Below are 15408 nucleotides of genomic sequence, written 5' to 3'. Positions count from 1 at the left end.
GTACAGGCTGAAACAGGCCCCAAGGGCATGGTATCACAGGATAGACCAATCTTTCAAAAAGATTGGGTTTATAAGAAGTGCTTTTGATGCTAACTTGTATGTTCTAAAAAGTCATGGCAAGATTGTTTTGGTTGTCTTGTATGTAGATGACTTAAACATTTCAGGTGAAACAATGAAGACATGATCCTGAAGACAATGGATATACTGAGCCATGAGTTTGAGATGACGGACTTGTGTCTTATGCATTTCTGTTTGGGGATTGAGGTTTGGCAAGAGTCAGGTAAAATCTTCATTTCGCAAACAAAAGTATGCTTGGGAGATTCTCAAAGCATTTGGGATGACAAACTGCAAGCCTGTGTCTACGCCAATGGAAGTGAACATGAAGCTTTCTGTAGAGGGTTCTTCATCATCACTCGTTGACATCAGGAAGTACAGGAAGTTGGTGGGGAGTTTGATTTTTCTCACTAACACTAGACCTGATATCAGCTTCACAATTGGTGTGTGTTGAGCAGGTTTTCCAGCAAGCCACAAGAGAGTCATAGGAAGGAAGGGATAAGGGTACTTAGGTACATCAGAGGTACTCTTGAGTATGGCATCACTTACAGCATGGGTGACACTCTAACAGGTTATTGTGACTCAGATTGGGTAGGAGATTGTGATTCTAGGAAATCAGTTTCTGGATATTGTTTTTCACTTGGTTCGGATGCTTTCTCTTGGACCAACAAAAAGCAACCTATAGTGGCACTTCCTTCCACAGAGGTTGAGTATAAGGCAGCTTGCTTTGCTGCATGTGAGGTAGTATGGCTAAGGAGAATCTTGGTTGACATGGGAGTTCATATCAAGGAGGCTACAGTCTTGTGGTGCGACAATCAGAGTTGCATGGCTATCTCCACCAAGAACCCTGTGTTTCATGCTCGCACGAAGCACATTGAGATTCAGTATCATTATGTGCGGAAGCTAATAGAGGATTAGATAGTGGAGCTGGAGTATTGCTCTATAGAGAAAAACTGTGTCGACATCTTCACCAAGGCTCTTGAGAAGGGCCAGCTCATTTGGCATCTTTCTTCATCGACTTGGCGTTGGGCCAAAAACCTAGTTCATCTTCAGGTGGACATTGAGGGGGGGTGTTAGTATACACTCAATGCCCACCTCTTAGCATGTATCTCACTTTGATGTATAATGCACATTTGTTAGGTCCCTGTTATAAGGAGTAGCCATGGTGCATATGTCTTTAGTGGGAACTCCAGCTTAGATGCCGATGCGGTCATTATTGTGACCATTGATGATGGTTATAAGATGGTCAATGATACGAGCGTTAGCTGGGGTTCAGGGGCGGGAGCCCCCTGAGGCGACGATATGAGGAATATTCCCTCAGATACCAGGTCCATCATTAGTGGGCTGGTTGATACGCGAGAGGTGACCGTGTCTATGCAGTGTAACTGCATAGACACGAGAGGTGACCATGTCTATGCAGTGTAACTGCATAGACACGAGAGGTGACCATGTCTATGTAGTGTAACTACCCTCGTTGTATACGCGTCTACCACACTGCTATAGTACTATATATGGACATGTTACCATGAGCTAAGGCATCCAATGCTTGTAAGTATCCACCCCCTTCCACACCTCGTACATACTCCATCCAGAGTCTGTCTCTAGATCGCCATCTAAGCTCTACTTGAGAGCGTACGGGTGGACAACACCATCACTTGTACCTCTTTGGTATAATCAGAATTTTAAATTCTCTCCATTGTATATCTATTGCATTGTCTATTGTGCTTTGTCTTGCTATCTCTTTCTGTTGTGCCATATTCTTATAGAATGTTACTCTTTCACACTTAATCTCATAAGCAATCATATATACCGCCATTGGGTCACACTACCATGTGTTTCACGCGTTACCACCATGTCCCATGCTTTTCCATCATGTTATTGTAATGGGTTGTAACATAATGTATGACATTTTGAGGAGTTGGTGGATTGGATTAGTCAAAGGTGGTTTTGTCAAATGTGTAAGCCATTAAGGGCTACTACTATTAGTCAAAGGTGGTTTTGTCAAATGTGTAAGCCATTAAGGGCTACTACTATTAATTGGATGTATTTGTTTAGATATTTATATTTTTGATTTCACGTTTCATATTGCGTGTGCTTTGTTGTAATGATAGGACATAAGTAGTTTGTCTTTTTTTTTTGTATTAATAGTATTCTCCTTTAAATATTTATTTTTAAAGGAGATGTATTTGTTTAGATATTTATATTTTTGATTTCACGTTTCATATTGTGTGTGCTTTGTTGTAATGATAGGACATAAGTAGTTTGTCTTTTTTTTGTATTAATAGTATTCTCCTTTAAATATTGGTGGTTGGATGTTACTTGAAAATCAATGATAACGTATAACGTGTTTTTCTTATATGATGTGTGTTAAGATGATTTATTTGCCCTTTCCAAAAAAATAATATTAACGTTATAGTGCTCTATTTTAAAAATGTTCATGCTATTAAGACCACACTACTAATAGCTCTACTAGCTCTAAAAATCCAAAGCTCCCAAATGACTGCAACTATAAGGAATTTTCCTTCATTAAATTTTTTTAATTTTCAACAATAAAAAACCCTATGGATTCAGATTCATAAAATTTTGAAAAGAGACTACAATCATTGTCGCACATGCAAGAAAGACTGGCAATGCGAGAGAGAGAGAGAGAGAGAGAGAGAGAGAGAGAGAGAGAGAGAGAGAGAGAGAGAGAGAGAGAGAGAGAGAGAGAGAGAGAGAGGCGCTCTCTTGTACATATAATCATCGAGTGTACTAGTGCATGTGCTGTAATGGACATTTGGAAAAAAAATCATGCACCTCAAGTGGTGCAGGTTTTCTGGAAGTAATTGGTTCTACTAGTGATTTGCGTAGCAAAGTCGTATCCTTTGAAGAGTGCAAACAAGGCACAGCCCTCCAAAAAAGATGAAGCTTTTTGAAGCCTTAGTGAAAGTGGGGATTGGAAATGGTGATATTGATGTATCCAATTGGGAACCTCTTGAAGAGTTTGTTCGTATGGAGTGTCTCAAAGGAATGTTTGCATTAGAGAAGGGTGGACACTAAACCATCTTCATTTTCAAATGGTGGTTTCTCTCATGGCACCCTCTCTAATAAGCATTAGGAAACTGATAAAAAGGTACATGCAATGGGACTTCTTCAAACCTGAAGGAGGATTGGTCATGTGTAGAGGATTACATCAAATCCGTATGCACACTTTTAAAGGTATGGTTGGTTACTATATGAAGGATCTTCACAAAAGCCATTTCAAGTTCTTCTGCCACAATATTTCATTTGAAGAAATAACTTGTGGGGTCGGCAGTTGTACGCTCTCTATGGTCAAGGAGATCTAAAGAACAAGGTATGTCGCCGACAATCTGTTTGAGCATGCATATGTCTTCATGGAGAGTTACATTCCGAATAAATTCGGTGCAATGCTTGAAAACACTCTGCTTCAAATGATACGAGGATTGCCTCGCTATTTTTTGTGTAAATCAATATACGCATATTCTATATGGAACCGGATTGCCTCGCTATTTGCGTGTGAATATGTGGGCCCAAAAACAAATTACGTAAGTGATGATGTCATTTTTTCGATTTCTGTAATGTGACCCTTACACTCTAAATCCAGTATAGTTTAACGTATGCTTGTAACATTAATAAATATGCACACCAAAAAAAGACCGAATATGTACAAGAATATCGTATATATTATATATATAATATATTGTAAGAGTTTAAAAAATCCCATTGTCCCTAAGAACATAATTAATAATATTTCCTTTTCGGGTGTAACTCCTCTCGGCTTGTCTTTGACAAGCAGACGCGTTACGCCATGTGTTAACCTCAAGAAAAACCACAGTCAGCATCTCCTGTGTATCGATACTGTTCCAAAGAAAACGTGAGGGTCTCTGCTTTTCCTGTGGATTTCCTTCATCTGTTTTCACTGCGTTCTTGCTAAAGAAAATCATTCGGATATAGTTGCTTTTTGCTTCGGGGAAGAGATGGACGGCTCGGGAGTGATCCTCTACCATGAAGTGCAGGAGTCGAAGTTGTGCGGTGTGCACTGTGTGAACACTGTGCTGCAGGGGCCCTTCTTCTCTGAGTTGGATCTCGCGGCCATGGCAGCCGACCTCGACAAGAGGGAAATGCAGATGGTGATGGGCAGCAACAGCGGAGCCCCCTCAGACTACGCCCACATCATGGGCGAAGACTCCTCCAACGTCTCCCTCGATGGAAACTTCAGCATTCAGGTACCTTCTCATGAGAAAATAAATAAGGATCTTTGGATTTGCATATGTATGTATGCATGTGTAATGTTACACTGGTAGCCCAGTACCTGGTTATAGGATTGCTGGCTCAGCACTGGCTGCCCCCTAGTTATGCCTTTCATCATGCTGTGTGTTCCTGTGCTTTATCTCAAATCAGTCTCTTGTTAATTCTGTGTAGCTATGGAGAGGAGGTTTGACTAGAATTTCTGTGTGTTTGTGTAAGAAAGAAAGTAATATTTATGTCCGTAGAAGGCCAAAATGACCTATGAGACTTTATACATAACTGAAGACCATGTCGGTCTTGGACGAAATCCATGATCCAGATGAGAAAATGCATCCTACTAATCAACCTAATAAATCTGCAATGTCAAGTATCAAGTACAATCACCTTCAGTAAAAAATCATCTAGAATTGGTTTTTTTTTAAAAGTATTGGTTTGGGTTTACCAAAAGAAAAGAAACATCAAACCAATCTAAAAAGAAGTCCTTGTATTCATCTACTATCAGACACATATCTTGCCCAACATCCCTCCAGTAGATTGGGGCGCATAATGCGCTTTTGCATCACTTCCATGCTGGTCCATCTGTAGGTTGTGTCTCATATCTATCGGCTATGTCTGCGATCGTTCGGACTCTAATATATTAGCTCCGATGGAAATTCTGTTCGCGTCTAACAAGTGGCCTGACACTTGTTAGAAAGTGGATCAAAGTGAGACAAGTGGCCTCACACTTGTCACTTCAGCTATTGTGTGGCTCTCCACTTGTCATTGTAGCCTTCTCTTGCCATTTTAGCTCATGGGAGGCCCAAATCTATAAATTGGAGTACTCTCTCTTCATTAATGGAGGCTCTCTTGTTGCACACTAGCCTCTACCACCGTTACAGGCTGCCCTAATGATGGCTACTCTCTTTCTCTCTCTCTCTGGAAGGCTGCCCATGAAGAATACCGACTGTTGGGCACTGTTTTGGAGGCTTCCATCGCGAAGAAATACTGAAGGTAAGAATATTTAATCATTTATTATGATTTCTAGCCATTGTACTGGCTGTACCAGTCCTTGTACTTGTTGTACTTGTTGTACCACCCATTGTACCGACCGTACCAGCTTCTGTTCTTATTGCACCAGCCATTGTACCTGCTGTACTAGTCACTATACATGCTGTACCAGCATTTGTACCTGCTGTACCAGTCATTGTATCTGTTGTACCAGCTGAATGGAGAGTTGTACTTGTTGTACCAGCTCTATTGCATGAAGACCCGTGGTTTTTGGGGAAGAATCAGTACCCACAGGGAGGTATATGGATTATATTGTTGGCTCGGCATTTCTACAGCCTCTGTTCCAGCTTGGTAGCCTCATGTTGGGCTATGTTATGGCATTTGTATATGGATAATCCGGCATCGCCCGTGGGGAGAGTAAGGTCCTCAAAGCTTGTACATGATATTATTCTCCTTGGGTAATAAAATACTCCAAGGGGGGGTCGGCCCATTCCGGCCTCTATGCAGTGTCACACGTGCAAGCTCCATTTTCAGCATTTGTGGATGTTTTGTCCAGCTTTTATGTTTTATGCAAAGTGATGATGGATATGTGTTAAGACTGTGGCCATGTTTAAGTGTTTTAATATGCATTGATGGTATCAACAAGTGTGTCAAAGGCCCTAGTTCCCCGGGCACCGCCGCGAGTTTCATTGGTATCAGAGCATAGGCTTTCTTCTATCAATAAGGAAGAGAAAAGATCTCAAGTGGGGACCACACTTACCATCATTGCTGTTAAGCATGGTCAGCCGCTTCATAGCTTATGAAGCAAGAGCATGAGAAGGAGACAGCTTGTTGATCTAAGGATTTATGAATTCACAAAATTTATCTTGGAAGTATGGAGTTGGCTTTATGTGCACACGTTTAGCACTCTTTCCATATGGATATTGTGGATTATATTATCAAGCTTGCAGGCAAGCTATATGGAGATATATCTCGGGATATCTTAAGGATATGGTGAGGAGATATTTTTTTTGGCTTCATGACCAACCTGGCAAAGAAAAGCTAAGTATACTTTGAGTTTGCAAAGTTGGTGCTTTGGCTATTTGCTATGAAGTGTTTTTGATGTTCACTAACCCTTGTATAGCTATGCAAGGAGAAAGGTGTTGTTGTTTGCCTTGAGATGGTTTCAGGGAAACATTGTTTATGGCTGCCTTTATTGGGATGGATTATATCTATGGAGATTTCTTTCTTGGACGAGATTTATATAGATATTGGGCTTCGCAAGTAATTTCTATGGACGAATCTGTCCCAGTTTATAGAGAAGAAATATTTGGATATCTCATGGATATGATGCTTTTATGGATAAAGTCTACCTCTACTCCAAGGTGTGTGGTTAGCACGGAGTATGTGGTAAGAGTTATGGTATACAAGGATTATGGTATACAGGTCTATGGATTCCTGGACTTGTTTTCTAGGGATTTGGATCCATGCTCAGGTTTATGGATTATTCTTTTTGGCTTCCTTTATTTGGGATGCATTGGACTTATGAAACTCATGGTTCACATACCCTGTGTAGTGTTCTCTTGTCTTACGTGCTCTCTTCAAGATTGTTTCTACCATGTGTGGGTGGAACAATAGAAAGCATATGGAAGGGAACATGGGCACTTCAGAGGGTAGTGTCGAGCACAACATACCATGTGTAGTGTTCTCTTGTCCTACGTGCTCTCTTAAAGATTGTTTCTACCATATCTGGGTGGAACAATAGAGAGTAGATGGAAGGGAACATGGACACTTGAGAGGGTAGTGTGAGTTGGTGGCCGAAATGTCTATAAACTATGTGTAGCAGAAATGCTTATGAAACACCAGGTTATCTATGCCTGCGAGTGATTGTTTTATCTTGTTACTTGAGCCCACCTCTCATCCAAGGTACACGTGGTCAGAGTACCAACACGGAGTGCAAGTGGTAAAGTGGACATGACGCCTGGTTGGCAAGGGACTTATGTGTACGCCAAGGGTCATTTGGCTTGGCACATGTTTGTGTGCTTTGAGCTTGGATTATGATATCTGGACTTATGGGACTGTTTTGTCTCGCCCATTTATTTGGGACATGGATTTATTTATTTTTAAAAGCCATACTAGAATCACTATCTCTCCATACAGAGGCGAAGAGGTTCATTGTTCATCTCACCACACATGTGGATCCATGTTGGGATTGTGAGAGGGCAATTCAATGAACACTCCACTATACACGTGGATTTGTGTTGCGATTGTGGAGTGAGTGTTTCATTGTTTCCACACCATGCTTGTTGATCAGAGTTGGGATTGTATGGGAGAACATGGGAACTGTTGGGATTGGGAGAAAGGATTGCCAGAACTATGGAGAACCAGCTTTTCTGTCACCATGGTTTGTACTCTTGAATGGCACCAGTTTGTGTGCATAGCACATGTTTCTGTGCGAGGCACAAGTTTCTTGTGCATGGCACTTATTTAAGTGTCTTAGCACCTGGTTGGTGATTTTCATTGGCATATGATTATCTCATTGATATTGGTGATTGAGACACAATTGGCTCTTATGCCTGTGTCTAGCATATCTTCTATGGAATTCTCACCCATTTATTTTGGGACATGATTTTGATATTGGTATTATGGAGACTTATTTAGTCTCACCCATTTCTTTGGGACATGGATTCTTCAGATATATTGGATTTTTGAGACTGTCTCGTCTCGCCCACTTGATGGGACATGATTATATATTGAACATATAGCTTGAAGCTTAAAGTTGCGGACAACTTTTAAGAAGCTGGGGAGGATGTTACCAACCTGGACATTTTCCAGTATGAAAGGGGTCTGGTGGACTCCGGGATGTCTAAATATTTGGAAAGTACAAGCTTTGGGAATGGGGGATTATCCTAGAATACAAAGGACCACACTCCTAAAATTTAGGAGAGTTGCTATTTTTGGCCCGACTCCGATGGAAATTCTGTTCGCGTCATTGCATCTGGAATTGAGCAGATACCAAGAGTTGGCAAAGTGCCTATGACAGAATGTCTACCAATTGGGATATTTTTAGAGATAAAGTTTATGGAAGGACAAGAAAGTGGACCAAAGTGAGACAAGTGGCCTGACACTTGTTAGAAAGTGGATCAAAGTGAGACAAGTGGCCTCACACTTGTCACTTCAGCTATTGTGTGGCTCTCCACTTGTCATTGTAGCCTTCTCTTGCCATTTTAGCTCATGGGAGGCCCAAATCTATAAATTGGAGTCCTCTCTCTTCATTAATGGAGGCTCTCTTGCTGCACACTAGCCTCTACCACCATTACAGGCTGCCCTAATGATGGCTACTCTCTTTCTCTCTCTCTGGAAGGCTGCTCATGAAGAATACCGGCTGTTGGGGACTGTTTTGGAGGCTTCCATCGCGAAGAATACTGATACAATGGGTGGTACAGCAAGTATAACAAGTACAAGGACTGGTACAGCCAGTACAATGGCTAGAAATCATAATAAATGATTAAATACCCTTGCCTTCAGTTGTACCAGCTTCTGTACTTGTTGTACCAGCCATTGTACCAACCATTGTACTTGCTGTACCGGCTGAATGGAGAGTTGTACTTGCTGTACCAGCTCTATTGCATGTGGTTTTTGGGGAAGAATCAGTACCCACATGGAGGTATATGGATTATATTGTTGGCTCGGCATTTCTACAGCCTGTGTTCCGGCTTGGTAGCCTCGTGTTGGGCTGTGTTATGGTCCTCCAAATAACTGTAAACTCCTGTCAAAGAAGAAAGTCTCCACAGATACAACACAGCTCCCGAAACTGATCCTCAAGTGAAGTAGCTGGAGAAAGGCCCCCTCTGAGTGTAGAAAACTCCTGTGGGAAGCAAAACGCAGCCAAAACACTACTATCCAGCAAAAAATAGCACTCCACCGTCGACAAAGGCAAGGAACATGTAGAAACCGTGAAACTGTGTAGGCCAGGAACAAAACACAGGTATAGTACCAAACTGCCTCCAAAGCCACAATCCAATCAAGAAACCCCCTCTGCAAGTGATCTGTGTCCACTGGAGAAGAAAACGCAACCAAACAAGGGCTACAAACCTGAAAATTCAAGCCGACCAGTGTCCACACCTCCTATGAGGAAAAATGCTGAAGAGAAGGTACCTTCGGGTCCAACAAATGAAGTCCAAGTGAAGGTAGAGCTACCAGCAAAATCGGTTCAGAAAAATGCAGCAACCATGGCTGCAAATCTGAAAACGCAGAGGTATAAAGGGCTGAATATGGAAACGCTGAAGCCTCAGACTAAGAACTGCTACAGAGAACAATCAGGGGGTGGGAGGGATGGCACAAGATAACCAGAAAGGATAGGCAAAAGGGAGCCCAGAGAGCTCCAAGATCAGGGCTGGGAAAGCAAGCCCAAACAGGTAAAAAATGCAGCCTGTTTGGGACAGCTATGTTGCTGTACAGACCTGAAAAAAACGCCTGAGAACCCCTGGAAGGTGCCACCAAGAAGGACAGGTATGCTGTCCAGAAAAAACGCCCTTGTCAGGCTGCCAAGAAGGCTGAAATCTGATGCCCTGAAGAGAGGAAACTGCAGCCCACTGAATGGGCTGAAATCAGCCCTTGAAGAAACGCAAGCTTCAACGCATGAACACAAAAACACAGATCTGTCCATGGGCGGAAAAATGCAGATATGAAGAGGTATAGGAGGGAGCATCCAACGCTGAAAATCACCGGCGCTCTGATACCATGATAGAATGTGTAGCGGAAGAAGGGAAAGTGGAAACACAGGGGAGAGAGAGAGAGAGAGAGAGAGAGAGAGAGAGAGAGAGAGAGAGAGAGGAAACACAGGTGAGAACCTGCTCTCAATATCATCACCAAAAGGAATACATGTCCCGAGCAAGAGGGGAGAACCTCGTAAGTGAGGGACTGCAGCTAGACAAGCTAGGCAAGCAATGAAATATGAGGGAGGCATGCCGGCTATATATACCTCTACATGAAGGTAGCCGACTGGTGATAAATATCTCCATGACTGGGAAAAATACCCAGGACCATAAATGGGGAATAAATATGGGTAAAATACATGTGAGGGGTGACCAGCCCCTCAGACTAACATGGTCAGCCCTAGAGGCTAAAATAGGACACCAAATAGGAAGCCAGCAAGTAGGGGATGATATCTGACAATCAGCCAAGTCATAAGACTCCAAAATGGACTCCATCATTACCTTCCATATGCCGTAGTTGTTCCCGTCCAACTGGCGGTCCACCGGGAACGTGGGGAGTATAGGGATCTTCACGTCCTTCTCAGCCATCTCAAGCAAGTCTGCCATCTCAAGGGTTCACAAGGTCTTGTGAAGGGAGGGTCGGTGGGAAAAAAGAAGAAGAAGAGGCTGCAAATAATATGCAAGGTGGCTGTCCAATGGTGATGGCTACCTTCTACTCGATCTCCAAGTCCCGAATAGCCCAAGCAATCTCCAATCAGCACCTCAAATCAGCAAACCCTCGAGATTCCAATGTCTCCAAGGTTCAAGCCACCTGGGGCTTTGATACCATGTCAGAATGCACAGCGGAAATGAAGATACTGGATATGAAGAATTGTTTGCACATGTGACCTTCTTCCCTTTTGGGGCTGCCCTCAATGACATGAACAAATCCTTCTTTGATGTAATGTGTCTAGAAGCCCCATTGTCAAATCCCAAAAAGCATCAATGTGCTGTGTGGAACCGAGGTGGGAAGTACAATCCAAATTTCTAAGAATATTAAACTTCACATTAAAGACACTAAGTACAAACAGATTCACTAGCAACAACCACATTCACCCACACTCACTTAACGAGTATAAAAGACTTGGAGAAGTTGACAACAGAATGGGTCCGGAACGTCCCCCCTCCTCCCCACCCAATAGATACCCTATAGATAAAACTTTATTACAGGGAGTATTTGCAGATACATGTAGAGGGTGCTCTTGCACTGGATTTCCAAGTATCAAAGATGAAAACAAAGTAAAACAAGTTACTCCGCCCAAGCCCAAGGCAAGGGGTGTTTCTAGCTTCACACTAGCCTTGTATGGATCTCACATGAGATGCCTAGTCTTGCATAGGCTACTATGTGGCTCTCACAAGCACTCCCAGTCTCACACAATACCAGATGCTCCTCGAGAACCAGGCTCATCCAGTCATCACACATAAATGGAAACATATATGTGCAGTAACTCTTTCCAACACATACCTTCTTTTTGGATACTTCTCTTGTATCAAATGTAAGTTATTCGATGAAGAGGCTTCAGCAGTACCACGCCTTTGATACAGAGAGGTTTCCCCAACAACTTGTGTGTGTGTGTGAGAAGATGTTATTAACAAATGGCCACTCTTCCCTACAGTACCATATTGAATCCAGCCTTGTGCTAAGGAAGATAGATGAGTACTCTGTGTGCAGTCAGTTTCTTCTAAAGTGCAGCCAGACCTTCCTTCAGTCCACCGGTGGATGGAAGATAAGAGAGAGAGTCCAGGGCTTCGCTTCAGTCCACCGACTGGGCATAAGGGAGAGAGAGGGTTCTCCTTCAATTCAGTCTACTGAGAACAGGAGAGAGAGAGAGAGAGAGTACTCGTTTCGCTTCAGTTCAAAGACTGCAGGAGAGTGGGAGAGAGAGATGGGGTTCCCTTCACTTCAGTTTGTTGACTGTGGGAAAGAAAGAGAGATGGATTCTTTTTGCTTCAGTTCGCTGGCCGTAGGAGAAGGTGAGAGTCGCGATCCTTTCGCTTAAGTTGGCCGACCCTTCTCCATGCTTCTCCCCGTCGGTGAGACAACCTGTCAACGTTGGCCGGCCACCATCATTTTCGACATCGATTCCCATGCTGTAGAAGTGGGCAAACCACACGTGGACATCCATGTTTTAATATTATTTTATTTCAAAGCATTAGAAGCCTTCGTAAATAGCACGATTCTTCCTATGTAGATGTTTCAAATTTTTGTGTGCCCATTGGGGTGTTCACACCCATTTTTAATGTGGGTGTGAACACTCCACCTTATAAAATATAACTGAGCTAACATTATTTTTGAGCCTTTCGACGGCCAGATTTGGTGCTTGCAAAAAGCCAATGGCAAATCAACAAGCAAAGGCATCCACACAGTCTCGTAGAGGAGTTCCCGATCGTAGATCGAGTAATTCTTTTCCGTGGGCGGTAACTTATGAGACATGTAAGCTTTTGGATCGCCATTCTGTTGTAATACACCTCCAATCGCAATGTTACTTGCATCAGTGATAACTTGGAATAGCTCGTCCCGTGAGGCAAGCGCTAGACAAGGCACTTTTGACAAAGCCACCTTGAGGTTCTTGAATGCCTCCAACACTCGTGGAGTCATTCGGATCCGTTGCCTTATAGTCTCGACACCCTTAAGCACATTGGTGAGATCCGTCGAGAGGTCAGAAAATCTGTTTATGTGGGTGGAGTATGCCTGGCATATACCTACAAAGGATCTAATGTCATATGCCGTCTGTGGTACGTCCCAATTGACAATCTCGGCCACCTTGGCTGGATCAAGTCGGATGTCCTCAGCACTGATTATATATCCAAGGTAGTGAACCTCGAACAAATAAAATTCCGACTTCTTCCCATTGACGTAGAGCTTGTTGCTTTCCAGTAACCTCAAGACTTTCTCCACATCAATGTCATGTTGCTCAACAGTAGCTGAAAATACCAGTATGTCATCCAAAAATATGAACACACTGTCCACAAGAAAGTCCCTGAAAACATGCATCATCATGCGGTTGAATGTGGTTGTGTCCTCGCTAGTACCCCCATGCTACACATCATTGGGTCTTTAGCCTACAACCTTCACCCACGAATGTCACCCGTTCACACTAATTATTATAAGCGATGATGTGCAATAGTATGTTGCCATTGGTCTTCCCACGCAATGTCCGCGTGTCCCACGCATTACTGGCGTGTAAATCCCACATAACAGTGTGTATGTGTCCCACGTGTTGCCATGTGTAAGGGTTGTAACAATAAGTGGAACTTCACATTGCAAAGGAATTTGTTCTTGTGCATCCCGCAATATCTGTATGTCATGTCAAAAGATGGCCAAGAAGAGGTGAGTGCAGGATTCTTTGGTCTTTATCAAAGTGAAGCTCAATGATTTCCCTCCCTAACGTACTTACTAGTGTGTGCAAGTAGGTCTCTACTTTAGTCATCGCTATCTTCATGCACCCCAGTGAGAGTATGTCCAGTCATCCAAAGTATGACATGTGGGGAGGTGAGGTAGCTACAGATTGTGCAGGTTCTGAGGTGGGCGACGATATCTTCTTGGAGCCAAACGATGTGGCATACATCCACTTATTAGAGTGTGATATGCTGCAAGCCTACAAAAGCATTGTACTTACTCGCACAATGGATATCTTCCATCCACGTTAGCTTAGGTTCTCTGTATACACACTATGTAATTTAACATGATCGAGGATGCAATCTGAGGATTTTGAATCAGTGCAGCGATTTGTTTTCTACAAGCAAAGATGCCGGTCTATGATCCAGTCACTTGTAGCCAAGAAGGTCACCATGTCAACTCTGCTCCACAGATTAGCTATATTCACGTGCTTGGACATATTGCATTTTTCTTAAAAGTTGTTCAATTATCTGCCATATGTTTTTCCTCGTATCTTGTTTTAAGTAACAAGCATTAATCTAGAAGTTTTACTACTGTCACCATATTTGTTCCTTTTTTGTTTTCAAAGGTTTTGGAAAATGCTTGATGTGGTGTTTCATGCTGCCAGGTTTTGGCCAAGGCCCTTGATGTTTGGGATCTGAACGTCACCTCCCTTGATGCGCATGAAGCACAGGCTGCAAAGACAAACCCTCAGCAGGAAGTTGCATTCATATGTCATTTGCAGGACCACTGGTTTACTATAAGGAAAGTGGGTGACCAGTGGTACAATTTCAACAGCCTTTACCCGGCACCCGAGCTTTTGTCCAATTTTTATCTCTCAGCTTTTCTTGGATCCCTCCAAAGTGAAGGGTGGAGCATCTTTGTGGTAAGAGGGAATTTTCCCGCAGAGTGTCCATTCACCTCCGATTCTGGAAGCAGTTTTGGGCAATGGCTTACCCCAGATGATGCAGAGAGGATCTCAAGGTCCACAAAGACGCCAGGAAAGACATCAGAGGAACAAGATCCCATTTTAATGGCTGCCATCAAAGCCAGTCTAGAAGACAATTCTGCCCATAACCGATTTTCGAATCAGAATGTTTCTTCACTTGCTGCTGCAATGGCTGCAAGCTTAGCCAGCGTTCAAGTCCCGGGTATTGAAGAGCAAAGAAATAAAGCCTCCCAGTCTAATTGAGGATGTATTCCGTTGTTAATTGCGCTTGTTGCTGCTGGGCCATACAACAATCTTTTATGCTTTATGAAAGTGTGGAATAGGTTTTATCCTGGTCTATATCGACGAATTTTGTGGTGTTAACCTTTTTTCTTTTTCCATCTATGGGAGGTTTTTCTTCATGGTAGATGAGCATTTCTTTCGTTGTGCATGTCTTTGTGTTACTAATGCAAGGTGGATTTAACCTCATTAATCATTCTAGTTTTTATATTTGCGCGTTTCATGACATGGCGGATGAGAAGCAAAAGTAGACGAGGGGAGGAAAGGTTGCACGATAACTTGAGATGGACAAAGAAGTTCATGGAGTCGCAAGGGGTGCATTCTGTGCAACAAGGACGATCTCATGAAAAATTAGATAAGCCCGGGAGTTGCAAGTATATAAACATGTCATGCTTACCATAAGCATGTCATCTTTTTGAGGGAGTGCATAACTTAGATAGCCTTGATGCTAGGTATTTTGTATGACCAAGTGTTAGAATGCTAGGTGTGAGCCTTAGTGTCATTACTCTATCCCTTTGTGCAGCTGTTTGTGGTCTAATTCAAGATCAAGATCCAAAGGTAAGGTGGCAATTATAACGAGAGAAGATTTACCTTGGTTAGATTCTAGGTCTTGCTCATTGACCAAAGTGACGAGGTCCTTTGTGAGATTATATAAGCTTGTAAGTGATTTGTACACATACTCATTAGTGGAGCTTAAGGCTAACTTATGCCTCTCAAGCTTTGTACATCGAGTTTCACAAGTCTTGAGTATTATCTTTAATTATGTTGCTCAGTTT

The 15408-nt window shown here is 42.7% G+C and overlaps 1 protein-coding gene and 1 long non-coding RNA gene across 3 annotated transcripts; both read left to right on the top strand.

Annotated features, from left to right (window-relative positions):
- Positions 1-3784: 3784 nt before the first annotated feature.
- Positions 3785-14757, top strand: LOC147622993 (putative ataxin-3 homolog). 2 transcript variants are annotated; one of them, XM_086821017.1, is made up of 3 exons: positions 3785-3928; positions 4009-4280; positions 14033-14757. In XM_086821017.1, the coding sequence occupies exons 2-3, from the start codon at positions 4032-4034 to the stop codon at positions 14594-14596; spliced, it is 813 nt and encodes a 270-aa protein (XP_086677143.1). In that variant the 5' UTR covers positions 3785-3928; positions 4009-4031; the 3' UTR covers positions 14597-14757. The 2 variants fall into 2 exon arrangements, with proteins under 2 accessions (XP_086677143.1, XP_086677142.1); XM_086821016.1 differs by having other exon boundaries at positions 3808-4280.
- Positions 4292-5885, top strand: LOC147622994 (uncharacterized). Its single transcript, XR_015269314.1, has 2 exons — positions 4292-5292; positions 5420-5885. It is a non-coding gene; the product is annotated as an uncharacterized LOC147622994 (long non-coding RNA).
- Positions 14758-15408: the final 651 nt, after the last annotated feature.

This window comes from Cibotium barometz, chromosome 27 (genome assembly GCF_041138505.1).
Source record: "Cibotium barometz isolate CiBa-2024 chromosome 27, ASM4113850v1, whole genome shotgun sequence".
In the NCBI taxonomy this organism is placed as follows: Eukaryota; Viridiplantae; Streptophyta; class Polypodiopsida; order Cyatheales; family Cibotiaceae; genus Cibotium; species Cibotium barometz.
This window is presented reverse-complemented; position numbering and strand designations above follow the sequence as displayed.